The sequence below is a fragment of the Nicotiana tomentosiformis genome, chromosome 3 (assembly GCF_000390325.3).
Source record: "Nicotiana tomentosiformis chromosome 3, ASM39032v3, whole genome shotgun sequence".
Classification (NCBI taxonomy): Eukaryota; Viridiplantae; Streptophyta; class Magnoliopsida; order Solanales; family Solanaceae; genus Nicotiana; species Nicotiana tomentosiformis.
In genome coordinates this window covers 137,435,939-137,452,934 of record NC_090814.1, presented here as the reverse complement: position 1 = coordinate 137,452,934, position 16,996 = coordinate 137,435,939, and the positions used below count along the sequence as shown (strand labels likewise).

Below are 16,996 nucleotides of genomic sequence, written 5' to 3'. Positions count from 1 at the left end.
TGTAATAAGATTTTACCATCCATTATTCCAGACTTTTCCATCAGATACGAGAATAGTTCCAATATTCTAGAATTTGTCTATCACTCATCACTGTCAGAAAGAAGAATCATCTACCTCATTCAATATTGGGTGAATCATTCTCCTTATTTACGTTAATGTCATTTATTATTATTTATTGCTTGATATTCTTCCATCATGACTCCTCTTGTAATATTAAATACATACTGCATCTAATCCCCCATCAACACTACCATGCGTTATTTGTGTTAGCTAGTTGTAAATCCATGGATATTATTATCAATTAGGCTTAATCTCTCATTACATAAAATTAATTAGTTTAACCGAAGATTTATACTTTTTGGTCAAACAATAGTATTAATTACTCATTTCAAATCATTTTCTCAAATTCATTAAAAATATGCATCAATTAATATGAGTATCATGGTAAATTATGCACTTCATTTATTATTTTTTAAGGGGCGTGCAAAGTTCATAGTGGACAACTAAAAGTGAACGAAGATAGTAGTAACTTAAATTATAGCATCACTTTTAACCACACACGAAAAAAAAAAATTAACTGACAAGGAGATGAGTCAGCGCAAGAGACAGACAACTTGGAATTAATATCGAATTATTTTGACACTTTAAGGGAAGCAATCATGAGCTTATGCAATTCTCGTCGAGTACAATTACCAACCGATCCAAATACTTGAAGCTTTAATCTGATCTGGATTGGTATACTGTACCATATAACAAGATCAAAATTGAGATTTAAACTCACCTGTTGAAATTGAAGGTTGTTGACGAGAATCCTTGTTTGACCATTTTATAACAGCAATGGAAGGAAAATAACCCCCAGGAAAGGACAAGACACCTTAAATCAGATGATGCAGAAGTTAAAGGAAATAGAAAGAAACACAAGAACCTGCAAAAAGTTGTAAACATAAAGATCCATTCAAATTTATAATTGAAAGAACCTTGGCTTAGAGCTTTAGCACAATAATTAAATAGAATGGAGGAGGTTGGGAGTTGTGAAAACATTTACTATTGAACAAAAAGCATGAGTTCAAATTTCTATTTATCTACATAGCTAAGACAGAATCTAGTAAAGATCTAATGTTTGAGCAGACAGATGTATACCCTGAATCTTGATTCTGTCTTCTTCATATTCCTTCTCAATCATGTTTACTGCCATCAATTTACACTCGCAACTTTCACTGAACCGCCGCTTCTTTCGAACCCAAATCTCCGTTCAACTTCAATCTAGGCAGGCTCTATTTCTCTTCTCTCCATAAATATAGTTGTTACGTAGATGCTTTTGTTTGTATCTATTGTGCGTAATATATTTCAATTTTTTGCTTTGACTTCAGGAATCTCAACATCAATAGCTGTCTCTCTCGAAACAAACCCAATGATCAAACCACCAATGCATCAACAGCAGCTGCTGGAAGTGGAACTGACACTCTTCGAATCATATTGGCCGCAGGGGGCACAGGTGGCCATATATACCCAGCTATTGCCATTGCTGATGATCTCAAAACCCTTGACCCAAATGCCCAGATACTCTTTGTTGGGCTCCCAACTGGAATGGAAAGCACTGCAGTGCCAACAGCAGGATATTCTTTTACGCCGATTCGAGCCGCACCATTGGGCCGGCCCTTCATCTCTCTGTACAATTTATTCGTCCTCCCTTATGTTCTCATTAAATCCCTAATCAAAAGTTTCCTAATACTTCAAGAGTTCAAACCCCATATAGTAATTGGAACTGGTGGGTTTGTTTCGTTTCCGATTTGCCTAGCTGCTGGACTCAGAGGGATTAAACTAGCAATCCAAGAACAAAATTCAGTACCCGGTGTAGCAAATCGGGTGCTTTCATTATTTGCTGACAAAGTGTTTGCTGCATTTAATTCTACTGTTGATTGTTTCTGGCAAAAGAATAAATGCGTGGTGTGCGGAAATCCAGTGAGATTGTCGTTGAGGCAATATGCATCCAAGGCTGTGGCGAGGCGTCATTTCTTTTCAAAGGCTGTTGTAGGGAAGGGGGATGGTAAAGTGGTGTTGATTCTTGGTGGCTCTTTGGGTGCCAATGCACTTAATGTTGCTATCTTGCATTTGTATTCTGAAATGTTAGACGAACGGAAAGACTTGTTTTTAATATGGCAGACGGGTGTTCTAGCATTTGATGAGATGGAAAGCCTTGTAAAATTCCATCCCCGATTATACATAACCCCGTGAGTGTTGTTTCGTTTCAACATAAATGCCTATTCGTCATTAGTGCTAAAGATGTTTTATTTCCCGATTTAAACTCGAGAATTGTGGGTTACTATATGGCAAGTTTTGCATTTCAGGCAAATTTCTTTAATATAAGAGATGTCCTTTTATCCGTTTTAATCTGATTTTATCCTATCTTGGCGAAGGTTCTTGCATTCTATGGATTTGGCATACTCAGCTGCAGACCTTATTGTATCTAGAGCTGGAGCAATGATCTGCTCCGAGATCTTGGCTGCTGGGAAACCTTGTATTCTGGTAATAATCATATATTCTGACTGACATTTGTAGATCCATGGTGCAAATGGCCTTGTGGCTCACGATTTGATTTTACCAATTTTGGGAGGAAATTTGATGTGAGGACAACTCTATTCGTGTGTAATGTTTATTGGACACACAAACATGCATCAAATAGCAGCCGCTCTGAATGATCAAAATTAGATAGGTGGAAACCATTCGAGAGAGATTAGGTAGAGGACCATAGCAGTTGTCCAAAATTTTGGTTAACTTACAATTCATAGCTGAAGTATGGCTTCTCGTTTCTTCTTATTATAAATGAAAAGAAATCCATTGCCTCCACGGTTTTACAACTCTGGTGTTTCAGATTCCTTGAGAGATTAGTTCATTAATCTTGGCAAAACACTTCTTTATAGCTTTCTCTTGAAATTTTTGCAGATACCTTCACCGAATGTGGCTGAAGGACATCAATTTCACAATGCTTGTCTAATGGCTGATGTAGCTGGTTCAAGGGTTATAACTGAAGATGAACTTGACTCTCTGACTCTTAAAAGTGCTATTGAAGAAATTTTAGGTATGGTGTTCTGTCTTGTATGTGTAGTATTATTCTGATTATTGCAGTTAATCAAAAACAATCCATACATCATCTTGCTGTCATGGTTTTGTTTAATAAACTTCAGTTTTTCCCTTCATCTGAAAATCTATGATTTTGATTGTGAATATGTAACTCTGCTAAATCCATGCTGGACATTGACGTGACTAATAATATGTAAAACTGGGGCGGTGGGAGTTGGAGCATGGTACCAACAACAACAACAAACCCAGTTTGATCCCATAAATGGGGTCAGGGAGGGTAGAGTGTACGCAGACCTTACCCCTACCTCATAGAGATAGAGAGGTTGTTTCCGATAGACCCTCGGCTCAAGAAACAGTGGAGATAAAGCAACCAAGTAGCAAAGAATATTAGCAACAATGTAACATGGTAACGGGCGTGAATGACACAACATGCTTAATAAAGAACCATAAAAAGGAAATTACAAAAATAGTCCTAGTACTACTGGTCGGCCTAGGAGGAACACACTACTATGTGTTAACCTACAACCCTAATTCTCGACCTCCACACCTTCCTATCGTGGGTCATACCCTCGGTAAGTTGAAGCAATGACATGTCCTGCCTAATTACCTCTCCACAATACTTCTTAGGCTTACCCCTTCCCTTCCTCAGACCCGCCATGTACAACCTCTCACACCTTCTCACCGGAGCATCTATGTCTCTCCTCTTCACATGCCCGAACCATCTCAGCCTCGATTCCCACAACTTGTCCTCCACAGATGCCACTCCTACGTTATCCCTAATAACTTCATTTCTAATCCTGTCTTTCCTTGTATGCTCACACATCCATCTCAACATCCTCATTTCAGCTACTTTCATCTTTTGGACATGGAATTTCTTGACGGGCCAGCACTCAGCAACATACAATATAGTGGGTCTAACCACCACTCTATAGAACTTGCCCTTAAGTCCAGGTGGCACATTCTTATCACACAAAACCCCCGAGGCGAGCCTCTATCTCATGCACCCCGCTCCAATACGATGAATAACACCTTCGTCAATCTCCCTGTTGCCTTGAATAATAGACCCAAGATACTTAAAACTATCTCTTTTAGGGATGACTTGAGTACCAATCCTCACTTCCACTTCTTCTTCATGCATCCCATCACTAAACTTGCACTCCAAGTACTCAGTTTTTGACTTACTCAACTTGAAACCTTTAAACTCCAGTGTTTGTCTCCAAACTTCCAACTTAGCATTAACTCTGCCTCGCGTCTCATCAATCAGGACTATGTCATCAGCAAATAACATACACCATGGCACCTCCCCTTGTATGTGACGCGTCAGCACATCTAACGTTAAGGCAACAAAAACGGGCTAAGAGTCGATCCTTGATGTAACCCCATCTCCACTGGGAAATGATCTGAGTCTCCTCTCGCAGTCCTCACCCAAGTTTTCGCTCCTTCGTACATGTCCTTAATCGCCCTAATGTACGCCACCGGGACACCGCTAGCCTCCATACATTTCCATAGGACCTCTCACGGGACTTTATCATAGGCCTTCTCTAGGTCGATGAATACCAAATGCAAGTCTTTCTTCCTCTCCCTATACTGCCCCACCAATCTCGTCACAAGGTGAATGACTTATGTAGTAGACTGTCCCGGCATAAATCCGAACTGGTTCTCGTAAATAGTAACACTACGTCACCCTCATCTCCACCACCCTCTCCAAACTTTCATAGTATGACTCAGCAGTTTGATACCCCTATAGTTGTTACAGTCCTAGATATCACCTTTGTTTTTATACAAGGGGATCATCCAACTCCGTCGCCAATCTTCGGGCATCTTCTTCGTCCTGAAAATGACATTAAACAAACCAGTAAGCCACTTCAAGCTTGGCTGACCCACTTTCTTCCAAAATTCCACTGGGATCTCGTCTGGCCCAGTAGCCTTACCCTTGCTCATCTTCCGCATCGCCCCCTCCACCTCTACGCTCCTAATACGCCTACAAAACCCAAAATTCCTCTGACTCCCTGAATTCTCCAACTCACCTAGCACAATGTTCTTGTCCCCTCCCTCGTTCAAGAGCCTATGGAAGTACTCCCGCCATCTACGCCTGATACACACCTCTTCCACCAGAACCTTACTATCTTCGTCCTTAATGCACCGTACTTGGTCCAGGTCCCGAGCCTTCCTCTCCCTAATCTTGGCTAACCTGAAAAGCTTCTTGTCGCCTCCTTTGCCCCCAAGATCCTCGTACAATCGCTCAAAAGCTGCAGTCTTAACCGCCGTGACTACCAATTTTGCCTCTTTCCTTGCCTTCTTGTAACACTCCCTACACATCCTCTTCTCCTCCTCGTCCGTGCTCTCCGAGTTGGAGCATGGTACCAAAGCTACAAATTTACCTGGTTTACTGTTGAGTTTGGTAATTGGTTAGACTGCAGCTATATTCATGTTTGACGAGCTTCAAACAAGAATATGGCACTTTAGACCTATCTTTAAATCTATTCTCACATTTTAGATATCTGCTGAAAGAGCATGCAGATACATTTACCAGGCCTTAGCAAATTTGAGAAATACGCCTCTCCTGATGTCCTCGCTCGTCACAAATCAGTAATCACAGAATCGTTGACACACTTGAGAGATAAGAAGAGAGAGGGAAGGTTACCATCATTAAAGATGCTTATTTGATTGACTTTAATTTGGTTGACATAAGACTTTATACGTGCCTGTGTTTAGTATCTATATATAGAGCAAGAATTCTCAGAAAGGCAAAATAAACAACAGACCTAGGACGCCTTAGCTCCATAAAGAAGTGTCACTAAAAATGAATAAGAGAGTAAGATTGCTATAGTTCCTACAATGCTGAAGATTAGGTATAAGTGGCTTTTCTCATGAGAAGTGATCCGTCAATCATCTTCTTATGGAATTCATGAATTCATTTCATAAAAAACATCATACCAATTGGATACTGAAAGTGAAAGTGTATGTTTTAGATGGCTTCCAAAAAAACATAAATACATAAAAAAACAGCCCATTGCATCGAATGGCACCTAGGAGGCGTTATATCAAACACCACATCGAATGGCAGATAGAATGGACCAGGAATCTTGCTATAGATTTGTTCTACTCGTTCTAGCTTTATTTTTCTTCAAATGGAGAACCCTTTGACCATAGTCTTGTCATAGCATAGATTATCAGCATTGTGTTTCTTTTAGTGTTTCTTGTGTTACCTATTTTGTCTTCTTTCTTTTGGCTAAACTTTTCTACTGATTTAATTTTGAGCAGGGAGTAGAGGTTTTGGGGTTTATGAACATCACTTTCCTTTGTCTTTTATCAGTTTTGCACTTAAGCGTGCTCTGCTTTGGACCCTTTTGGTTGCTCTAGATGCATATTTAAAGTGCTTTTACATGTTATTGTTCCGATCAAAATCTTTCTGCTAATTATGTAAGAATTATTGAACTGGCCCTCCTAACACACCTCTGGATTCTAATGTTATCCTTCGCGCAACGGGGTTTTTGCAGATAATGAGGGATCGATGACAGAGATGTCTGAGAGAGCTCTCAAAGCTGCGAAGCCAGATGCATCTGTTGAGATTGCTAAACACCTTCTTTCTCTTGTAAACTTTTCGTCACCTCAAGGATGACATTCTGAATCATGCTTGCATTTATTCATTAATAAAGGATAAAAATCTTAGTTGAAACTTCATTTGGGACTTGTTTGCTTATCAACTACTACTACTACTACACCATTCAAAGAAAAATCTCAATTGTTTTCTAGATGTGTAGATATTTACTAAACTGAATGGACATAATTTTCCAGTGCTTTCAGATAGCAGTTTTGATTTTGTAATTTTGCAATGGACTTTTGTGGCAATATTGAAGGCTCATCTGTATCCTCCACTTAAATATCCAAGCAATGATATTTTAATTGGACAGAGCTAATGTATGTGTACTTGTTGTCATTGACTTTCTTTTTCCATGCAATGAGATTTTACAATACTGAGAAGATTTTTGTGTTGTTGATGTTACTCAATAGCGTCCCTTTCACTAATATAATCGTATAAGAAATCAAATATCTCAATACGTAATCTGGAATCAGGCTGTGGCCAAAAGGGGCAGTTCTCTCTTTCACGTATCTTCATCTTTCCTCTTCTACTCTTTTTTGGGAATTGCGTTCCATCACTGTCTTTTTCCTCCACATGCCATTTTATCTAAGATAATATTACTACAATTTTTGTAATTTTTAAATTTATGTGATATTTTTTTCCCTTATGTAACCTTTCTAACCATTTCTTAATTACTATTTATGTCACGTTACTATTTACTACCTTACGTTAATATTTTAAACTCTATATTTAATAAATACTGAAATTAAAATTGGGACAGAGGAATTACTGTTATCCCGTGGAGTAGGCGGAGCATTAGCACCGGACACGTGCACATGTTGCATGCATTTAAGATACTATCACACTCAGGAAAATTGAAAGCAACAAATATGAATAAAACGAGAATTTGGAAATTACGCATCAAATATTAATGCGTCTCATTCTGGGCTACAAAGATTAAGAACTTGTTCCTTTGTTCCTAAATACAACTAGTGTAATAAAATGATTGCTTTTGCTCCATCGGATTTCCGTTGGGCGATTCACGCGCCGGCTGGCCTTCCGTCTTTCTCCGCCGTAGAACCCGCCGCTGCCGTTGGTAGTCCACCGCAGAGGCTGCGGCCACTCTGCATCAGTAGTAGCGCAGGTGGTAGAACCAGCCCTAAGCCCTCTGTTTGTACGGCCGATGAGCTTCATTACGTTCCCCTTCCCAACAATGAATGGAAACTCGCCCTATGGCGCTACTTACCTTCACCACAGGTGCTCTACATTGAAATTGAACTCTATAATATGTTAATAGATAATCCAAAAAAATATTACTACACATTATTATACATATATATTAAGCTTGGAAAGCACCGTTCCCCTTTAATTATCTTCTGAATACTATTAAAATATATAGATATAATGTGAAAATGTGTGTGCAGCGGAGCCGCAGGAATCATCCTCTGTTATTGTTGTCTGGAGTAGGCACTAATGCCATTGGCTATGATCTTGCTCCTGGTGTAAGTCTCTGCTTTTTTATTCCTCCTCAACATGCCCCACTGGGCTGAGTACCTTGTGTGTTAAGTCCATGGTTCATAACAGCGGATAGACGATTTGCCTTTAACCTATTCTCTTAATAACAGATATGTTAACATCAGTAAATATCCTCCTGTCTTTCATCTCGAATCATCAGTGGCATATCCAGCCTTATGGTAGTGGGTTCATCTGAACCCTGTGCTTTTGACATGTATCATAATTTATGTGTAAAAATTCATTAAAATTGCAACAAATAGTATATATGAACATGGGATGGTTGCTTCATGTTTAACATCTATTTGTTTAAATGTCCAAACTTTATAACAGCCTGTGAAAATTAACATACCATCTTTGCTTCCGTAGATAGTTTCTCACACTTTATTATCGTAAACGTACACTATAATGTACACTCTGTACCTGTCTAATTACATAGTGCAGTCATCTCATCATACCTGAGGGTGTGGTGATTTTTCTGCTTTCTTAGATTGATCTTGCGGCTTTCATCGATATGTAGTGCAAGGTACAAGCAAAAGATATCTGTGTGAGCTGATGTGGTCATTGTTAAACTTTATTCTGATTTCCCAGTTTTTGGTTTGTCTTTGATTTTAGCTAGATGTCAGTTTGATGGTTTAACCTTCAAATCAAAAATATGGTTACTTGCAGTCATCTTTTGCACGATATATGTCTCACCAAGGATTTGATACTTGGATTCTTGAAGTTCGAGGTGCTGGCTTGAGCGCAAAAATTAGTCAAGATGAAGGTAAGTGTTAATGGATTAATTATCCCTTAGCATACAAATCAATCAGGAAGCAATTGGAAAAAAATGTAAAACCCTGTTAAAAAGGCGGTTTCATTGCAATCACATTCATATTTGGGTAAAAATTTCAGGATTACAAGATGCAACACAAGTGTCTGCTATTACAAGCCAACTCACTGAATTTGGTCATGGACTTGGAAATATTATTGAGGAAAATCAACAACCAATCTCTCAGTTTACTGGTTTGCAAAACCGCTTTTCTATTACAGTAGAAGATTTCTTGAAACAGCTTCATCTGATTGGGAAGTATAACTGGGACTTCGATCATTACTTGGAAGAAGATGTGCCTACAGCGGTGAGGTGACATCTCGTGGCATGGATTTTGAATAGATTGGTCTTTATCTCCTCGTGTAATGTATTACAGGAGCTTTTCTAAGATTATTATATTTATGCGCTTGACGTGCATTAGTTACTAGTTAGTGCTTCTGTTTTTGTTTATGTAGATGGACTACATAAGGAACCAATGCAGACCGAAGGATGGAAAGTTGCTCGCTATTGGCCATTCTATGGGAGGTATCTTGCTGTATGCCATGCTCTCACAAAATGGTATAACGCCTTCTAATCCACCAGTACTCTTGTATTTCTTAGTCTTAGTTTTGGGGAAAATGGTAGCCAAAGTTAGTCAGATAGTCCTTTGGCTTGTGCTTTGGTTGTTTATTCAGAAAAAGGAACTATAACTAGCAATATATTTATAATTAAACAATAATGCTCTCGAGAGTCAGTTTGACTAAATCTCAGAGCTAAAATCAGGGTAGACTAATTCATCTCAAAATTTAGATATTCATGGGTTGGGAACGGGAATTGAACTCTATGAGATCGAAACTGAGCAATAAGTACTATAAATTGCAATTCTCCTCATATCAAAATGGTGAAATTAGGTCTAAGTTTACTTAGTCTGTATCTTGGGAAGAGAAAAGTGCCGCCAAACATTTTGGGATAGAGGGACGATATGTGTAACTTCATGTAGTATATATTTACATGCGTCTGAATTAATGTCTTTGATTTACCAGGTTCCAGAGGAAAGTGCACTGAGTTGGCATCAGTCATCACTTTGGGTTCATCACTGGACTACACTACTTCACGGTCATCCCTGAAAATGCTTTTACCCTTAGTAAGTAAAATGGAAGACATCACATGCTGCACTTTAGGGTTTCAAATAGACTGCAACCTTTGTTTATCTCTAATGTGATGAAAAGGGGATTTTAATTGTTGGTGGATGCACAGGTAGATCCTGCAAAGGCTGTGAATCTTCCAGTTGTTCCACTCGGAGCATTACTCGCAGCCATCTATCCTCTTGCATCTCGTCCTCCGTATCTCTTATCATGGTTAAATCCTCAGGTATCTGCGCAAAATATGATGCATCCGGAAATGTTTGAGAGGCTTGTCTTGAAAAACTTTTGTAAGTATGAGCTGGCTTTCTTTCTTCATCAAAGATCATAACCATCAGTGAGAAGAGATGCAAAACATGATTGACTTGTGCTGTTTTCTTTGTCAGCTCCATTTATTGAATCTTGCTTTTATGGTTAGTCGCGTCTTGCTAGTAAAAGCCTTAAAGGGAAATGATATACTGTAATTGGTTTGGTTCCACCTTAGGTGAATTGTTGACTTGATGGAAGGGGATAACAAGCGCAAGCTCTCCAAAACAAGATTGGTATTATTGTTTGGCGTTACACAATAACAGCAATATCCGACATGCAATCAAGTTTTTGTTCACAGTTCAAGCTAATATAGAAGCATTTGCCTGTGATAGGTGTCGTTATACGAGAAATCTTGTTTCACTTTCTTAGATTTCCACAGTTGTCGATTATCATGGACTGCTATGTCATTGCACAACTGAATCTAACTTTTTACTTCTCCAACCATTTGGGTGTCATAACATATTTCTACCTGAGGACATTACCTCAGTTGAACTCATAGTTTATATATATATTTTTTATTTTTTTTGGTTACTGTGTACTGTACTCCATTAGAACTATTAACAAGCTTTAGCTTAAACAAACTCGCATTTCTTGTAGGTAAAATGACTTCGTAGTAATTTTTATTTCTGAAATTACTTTAGTTTCTCAAGCAAACTAACTCTCTGTTAAGCAGATCGCTGTCCAAGCAGTATATGATGTATAAATTGACTGTGTTTGTCATCTGTTGTGTTGCATCAACCGTCTTTGAGATCATTAGACCATTGCTAACATGATACTATGCACACCTAACATCTATCTTAAAGCCTTCAATAGATTAGGACTCTGCATCCTCCAAACTGCCCAGTACCTCCCCTCTGAAATAATAAAATAAGATATTAAAAGATAGAAGAAACTCTGAGAGTACTTTTATGGCTATTATTTATGGAATATCACATGGTTACATTTATGCAGGTACTATTCCTGCGAAACTTCTGTCACAGCTATCAACAGTCTTCCAAAAGGGTGGTCTAAGGAATAGAAGTGGGACTTTCTTTTATAAGGACCATCTTCACAAAAGCAATGTGCCTATTTTAGCTCTTGCAGGGGACAGAGACCTTATTTGTCCTCCTGAAGCTGTGTATGGTAGAATACCATTTTGTGATCTGTTATCATGTTTACTCACATATTTACCTTCTCCCAGCCATTTCTTTAATCTAACTGCTAACTTGTTACTGCCATATTAATGTACTAGAAACTGTCAAGCTGATTCCTGAGAACTTGGTCACGTATAAAGTTTTTGGTGAACCTCAGGGTCCAAACTATGCCCATTATGATCTAGTCGGTGGACGAATGGTATGTGTTTTATAAAATCAGTTATTCAATATTTTCCGAATCTACTACTAATAAGTTAGTGATGAACATGATGCAATGTTCTCTTCTACCTCTGGAAATTTATTAACCTATATGAACCAATTATTAAGCAGATGAAGTTCTAAATGCAGGCATTCTATCAAGTATATCCATATATAATTGAATTCCTCAGTCGACATGATAGAGTGTAACATCCTCTGCAACCAGTGCCGTGTGAAGTTGTAGCAGATTACTAACTCATTTATCAATGAATTAGCTCTGCCACGGTGAAAATATTGTGCCACAGTGGGAGAAACTTAACCTTTAATCCTACATCGGATGCATGGGATATGAGATGGGTGTAAAGACAGGAGCCCACACAATCCAACTCTAGCGATAAGTATGTACATTGAGTTCCATTTGAAAGATAACTAGGGACCATTGACCATTGTGGGTAAGAGATGTGCAGTTTATGAAGCATGCAAAATACAATTCATAGAACAGTTGCATCTATGGCCATTTTGATTTTGCTCTCATTTCATTGTTTTAGCAATAGAGATATTGAGGTTGACATCGTGCCCACTCCCAGTCCACAAATCTTGATCACAAAATGAAGGAATCAAGGTCCACTTATTTTGGCGAAAGTTATTGCCTGGTACTGACCCACTATTAAGAAAAGCTCAATGCACTTCACTTAATATGACTATATGAGATGGCCCACTCCTTAAATGGTAACATGACGGTGTCAAGTTTTCCATTATCTAGACCAAAATACCCACCTCAATAAAGATACATATATCAACTGCAGCACTCGTCAATTTGAGGCTCACAACTAGTTTCATGCAATGATTTCCCCTCTAGCAATGAAGTTGGGGTTTGGGGGTTGGGGTGTAAATATAAACAAAGGGACTAAACTGCCATGAAAAATCGAATTGTATTATGAAGCACCAAATCAACCTTGACATAGAATGACAGAAACTTATCTGCAATACATGTAAAATTAGTAATGGTAAATTTTGTACCATTCAACCACTGTACTCAAACAAGAATAGTAATACTTTGTGTACCATTCGTCTCAGTCCATATTGGATTGCCACTCAAACAACAGAACCATCATTTTCAGTAATCAAATAGGGTAGAAACGCCCTGTAAAGAATTTTCTAGCTTGTAGTGATGACAGAAGCTATACAGAAAGAACGACAGGTTCATGCGGGGTGGAAATGTTTTTTACGTCTAGCTATTAGACATAGCTGCAGATTTACAAACGGGACAACTATTTTTTTGCATCAGCCACTGCTTTATGCAACGAATGTGATAGAAGTGTCCACAATCCAGCTTTCCCATCTCATCCTCAGCCTCATATTCCTCCTGTATTGGGAGAAGCAGAAAGGACAAAGTGTCAACTGTTGGAACAACCAAAAAAAGCTTTCAAGAAGTGCAAGTAACAAAAAATAATGTCTAATAAAATTTCTCTCAGAAAAAACCTGACAGATGCTGCACTTCCTTTCCAATTCTGTGCGGATAAGAGAGAAATTATTCAAAAAGAAGGGCTTGGTTCTTCTAACACATCGACATATATCATCTTCTCTCAATCCCGTGTTGACATATCCAATTTTATCACCAAGTTCCAGCAATTCCTGTTTATTTAAAGGGTGATCATTGATAAAGAGAACGTGAGATATATTAAAAAAGGATGGCTAGATTGACAAGGGAATGACTTGCCTCGTATGACATGTTATCCACGTCAAGTCTCAAGTCCCGATATCGATCAAGACCAACTGTCCTTCCTCCCATAAGACTATTTTGAAGCATCACAATCTGCAATCACACCCCCACAAAGATCATGCATATTATCTCCCTAAGATTGGTTCCAGTTGATCCATCGCAGTCAGGCACAATACAGGAGATAACAGTGACGAAGTATTGCAGACTATCACATTTCAGAACCTTAAGCAAACATTATACCCCAGAGTCCATGCACATTATCCCATTGTGCTCCTTAACTCTTAAACAAGGATACTCCATGAAATTAGTTCCGCACACGGCTTTACCATTATTAAGATCATAAAGCAATTTAAGACATGGCAATTGGAAGGACAGAAATCAGATTAAGTTTATGATATTTTCCAAAAGAGAAAATGCTTTTGTTTACTATGTCTCTTATACAATAGCATCAAACTTTGCCAGCATTGAGCCAATGATGCTCAATTCCTGTGATAAAAGGAGCACGAGCATTTCCTTGTGGGGCTAAGCATGACCTCTCATTTAATTTTATTTGGCATTCACAACTAATTTAAACAAGTCAATAAACGATATGCTGGTATCTTCCAAGCTAACCAGACATATTTAAAACACTAAGGCAAAAATCGTTGCAGGATGCATCAGCATGTAAAGCCTCTATACCAAGCTGCTAAGATTACTTGTAATAATCTGGACAAAAAGTTGTGCAAAAACCTATTTCCCTAATACCGTTTCCTTCTAAAGAAAATGATAATTGTAGAATGAAAAGATATTCTAAAGAGTCGAGATCATTGTTCAGCAAGGTACTGTGGGATCATAGCTAGATGCTCCTGAGCACCGGAAAACTAACTTTTACTTGGACATTCACGCACGAATGACAACTTCGCAATTTACATGACAAAAGGCAGTGAAGCAGCAAGATATAACTAAATCTGTGTGGCAGTAAAGTATGTATAAACTCACCTCTGCAAGCCCTTCTGGGTAACCGTGGCGAGAATGTCGATGATGCCTAGATGCAAATAATTCTACTTGGGATCGCGGTACACTAAGGCTACTTTCTATATCCAAAAAAGGGTTGTCTTCTGGGCTCACCATTCTTCGCACAGGACATGTAGATCGCTGTACAGAAACAAAAGGAATAATTGTTAGATTTGCAAGAATTAGCTTATGTAAACCTTATAATGAACTTTAGCAAAAAGAAAACGTAAACCATATATTCAACATTCACCTACGACTCCATTAAGCTGAAGTTACAACTTAAATTCAAAAGTGAAACTGGTGAGAAAATGAATTTATGACACTTCACAGCGAGGCAAAGAAGTACAAGAGCGGGAAAAACAAGCAGAACTAACAATGAGAGATCGAGCGAAAGGATCACCAAGCATGAGTATTTTTCTTCTTATTAAGTAGGATCAGCAAGCATGACTTACCAAATAACTTTGAGAATCAACAACTTCAATTCTTTGAGGGAAAGATGGTAAAATGCAAGATTGGAAATAGCAGCAATGACAAGTCTAAAAGACATACTAGTCCTGATCTATTGAGAGCAACTTTCCCCCTTTCCTCATCAGCTAACTTTAAACATAAACCAGCAAATGAATCATTTTAAAGATAAAGTTACCATTCAAAACCTAATTTCAGAATACTAACAAATAACAATGAGAGAAGTTGTCTTGACCCTGAAATTCAACCTGGAGAAAGAAGCTTCACCAAAAGTCCAAGAGCAAATCCAAAGCTTAAGACTCAAAGATATTTATGACATATGAAACCAAGAACAATAAGTAAAAATCCAACAGTCAACAAACTTGGCCTATCAATTCTCATGTTGAAGCAATCTACAATCAAGAAAAACAAAACATAACAGTACCTCTCTAGGGGTAACCTTGTCATTTTCAATTCTTCCCCTACCAGAGACGGGTCTTCTTGAAACAACACAATCAACAGAAGCAGCATCAGTAGTTAGTCCAATTCCAGGACCACACCAAACATCAGGAACACCCACACAGCTCGATGATGATGACGTGTTATTCTGGATACCATTATTATTATTGCACCCAATCCCTCCTCCGTTAACATTAACAGAAGAATTAACGGATTTGTTCTTGTTGCTGTTCTGTTTTTTCTTCTTGACTCTCTTGGAATCCCAGTCAGCAGAAGTTCTTATTACAGCAGGAACCGACACTTGAGATGAAGCCGTACAACCCAGTCCTCTAAATGTTGTAAAGTTTTTCTTTTTAGTGGAAATAGCTGTAGAGGTACTAGTGGTTGTAGTTGGATTTTCATGGGTTGGACTTGTAGGCGAAAATGGTGCTAAAAGTAGAGAGGAAATTGTGGGCTTTGAGCGAGTAGAAGAAGATAATATTGGAATTGGATCTATATCTTGTTGTTGGTTTTGGGTTCTGGATTTTCTGTATCTAATTTGGTCTGAAATTGCTGAGCTTTCTGAAAATACTACAGGCATGGTTGTGAACTGTAGTGGAAAATAACTATGGAAAATTCAAGAATTTTGGTATTTTTGTAAAGAATAGATTTTGGTTATAGAGAGTAGTGACAATATTTTAGGCGGAAGATAAAGGAGAAAGGATGATATTCAGAAGGAGAGAATGAGGATGTCAGAGAAGCAGCATTTCAGAGGAAAAAGGAGAGAAACAGAGGAAGAGGAAAGATAATATATTTCCTCCTTAGTAGGACTACTTTTTAAATTAAAATATCATTTTATGAAAAATAAACCTTTTTTTATATTTTCATAATCATATTAGTATGGAAGTAGATAACTTAATCCATTTTCCTTTGTTAAGATTCTATCTTATCTGAGATTCTGCTAATCTTTACCTTTGATGTATAAAATTTTACAAGTAACTTTTATTTTTTTTATCGAGTATTTCCCGTATGCCAATTCACAGTTGTTTTCCTTTTCATTTGTTAGTGTTTTTGGAGGAAAAAGGAGAACCAGAAAATAAAGTGGGGTTTTGGGGGAAAGGAATATGAAAAGATGGGGTGGAGGAATTTTTAGCAATTAGGGTCCTTTGACAGGATGTATTAGGGACAATAATGAACTCACTCCGTTCACTTTTAATTTTCTTTTATACTAAAAATATATTACCATTTTACTATATAAGAAAAAGATAATTTTTTTTGATTTTACCCTTATCATTAACTACTTATTCCTCAATTTATTTCTCAATACTTTTTAAAATACTATCATCATTAGAGATTATATGATAAAATATATACTACAATTATTCTTTCTTAAAGGGCATAAAAAGTTTAAAATGGACAAGTAAAAGTAAACATATAGAGTATATATTAACTTTAATATTATTAATTTCTTATTTGGTAGTATTTTTCAACATGCGTATAATTAATACTTGTATTAGTTATATACCTAATTCATTAGTATTCTTATACATAATAAATTATGGCATTAGCAATATCATATCAATCTTAATATATGGATAAACATGTACAAAGACAAAACAACCCTTTCAAATCCTTTTCCAAGTTGTCGGA

General features: G+C 37.7%; 3 protein-coding genes across 4 annotated transcripts; 2 read left to right on the top strand and 1 right to left on the bottom strand.

The window, feature by feature from the left end:
* The first annotated feature begins 693 nt into the window (after nucleotides 1-693).
* LOC104101296 (uncharacterized) lies at nucleotides 694-6,891 on the top strand. The gene is made up of 5 exons (XM_009608743.4): nucleotides 694-1,267; nucleotides 1,371-2,231; nucleotides 2,418-2,526; nucleotides 2,944-3,079; nucleotides 6,582-6,891. The coding sequence occupies exons 1-5, from the start codon at nucleotides 1,182-1,184 to the stop codon at nucleotides 6,701-6,703; spliced, it is 1,314 nt and encodes a 437-aa protein (XP_009607038.1). The 5' UTR covers nucleotides 694-1,181; the 3' UTR covers nucleotides 6,704-6,891.
* A 645-nt stretch (nucleotides 6,892-7,536) lies between these two features.
* On the top strand, nucleotides 7,537-12,282 carry LOC104101295 (uncharacterized). Of its 2 annotated transcripts, none has more exons than XR_687423.4 (10): nucleotides 7,537-7,921; nucleotides 8,089-8,166; nucleotides 8,846-8,942; nucleotides 9,071-9,294; nucleotides 9,443-9,545; nucleotides 10,010-10,110; nucleotides 10,224-10,398; nucleotides 11,369-11,534; nucleotides 11,649-11,749; nucleotides 11,899-12,282. XR_687423.4 is itself a non-coding variant. In XM_009608742.4 (10 exons), exons 1-10 carry the CDS (start codon nucleotides 7,667-7,669, stop codon nucleotides 11,956-11,958), a joined length of 1,365 nt encoding a protein of 454 aa, XP_009607037.1. In that variant the 5' UTR covers nucleotides 7,539-7,666; the 3' UTR covers nucleotides 11,959-12,282. The 2 variants fall into 2 exon arrangements, 1 of the variants encoding a protein (XP_009607037.1); XM_009608742.4 differs by having other exon boundaries at nucleotides 7,539-7,921; nucleotides 11,369-11,539.
* Nucleotides 12,283-12,661: 379 nt separating this feature from the next.
* Nucleotides 12,662-16,152, bottom strand: LOC104101294 (uncharacterized). The gene is made up of 5 exons (XM_009608741.4): nucleotides 15,354-16,152; nucleotides 14,450-14,605; nucleotides 13,469-13,564; nucleotides 13,231-13,383; nucleotides 12,662-13,114 (listed from the first exon to the last, which is right to left on the bottom strand). Exons 1-5 carry the CDS (start codon nucleotides 15,945-15,947, stop codon nucleotides 12,980-12,982), a joined length of 1,134 nt encoding a protein of 377 aa, XP_009607036.1. The 5' UTR covers nucleotides 15,948-16,152; the 3' UTR covers nucleotides 12,662-12,979.
* Between the last annotated feature and the right edge of the window lie 844 nt (nucleotides 16,153-16,996).

Coding starts and splice junctions, on each gene's coding strand:
- LOC104101294 (XM_009608741.4), bottom strand. CDS start 15,947: ATGCCTGTAGTATTTTCAGAAAGCTCAGCAATTTCAGACCAAATTAGA. Junction 13,384..13,468: donor TGGATAACATGTCATACGAG/GCAAGTCATTCC, acceptor TTAAATAAACAG/GAATTGCTGGAACTTGGTGA. Junction 13,115..13,230: donor GGAAGTGCAGCATCTGTCAG/GTTTTTTCTGAG, acceptor CTCCCAATACAG/GAGGAATATGAGGCTGAGGA.
- LOC104101295 (XM_009608742.4), top strand. CDS start 7,667: ATGATTGCTTTTGCTCCATCGGATTTCCGTTGGGCGATTCACGCGCCG. Junction 10,111..10,223: donor TGAAAATGCTTTTACCCTTA/GTAAGTAAAATG, acceptor GTGGATGCACAG/GTAGATCCTGCAAAGGCTGT. Junction 11,750..11,898: donor ATCTAGTCGGTGGACGAATG/GTATGTGTTTTA, acceptor TTCTAAATGCAG/GCATTCTATCAAGTATATCC.
- LOC104101296 (XM_009608743.4), top strand. CDS start 1,182: ATGTTTACTGCCATCAATTTACACTCGCAACTTTCACTGAACCGCCGC. Junction 2,232..2,417: donor CCCCGATTATACATAACCCC/GTGAGTGTTGTT, acceptor ATCTTGGCGAAG/GTTCTTGCATTCTATGGATT. Junction 2,527..2,943: donor CTGGGAAACCTTGTATTCTG/GTAATAATCATA, acceptor AAATTTTTGCAG/ATACCTTCACCGAATGTGGC.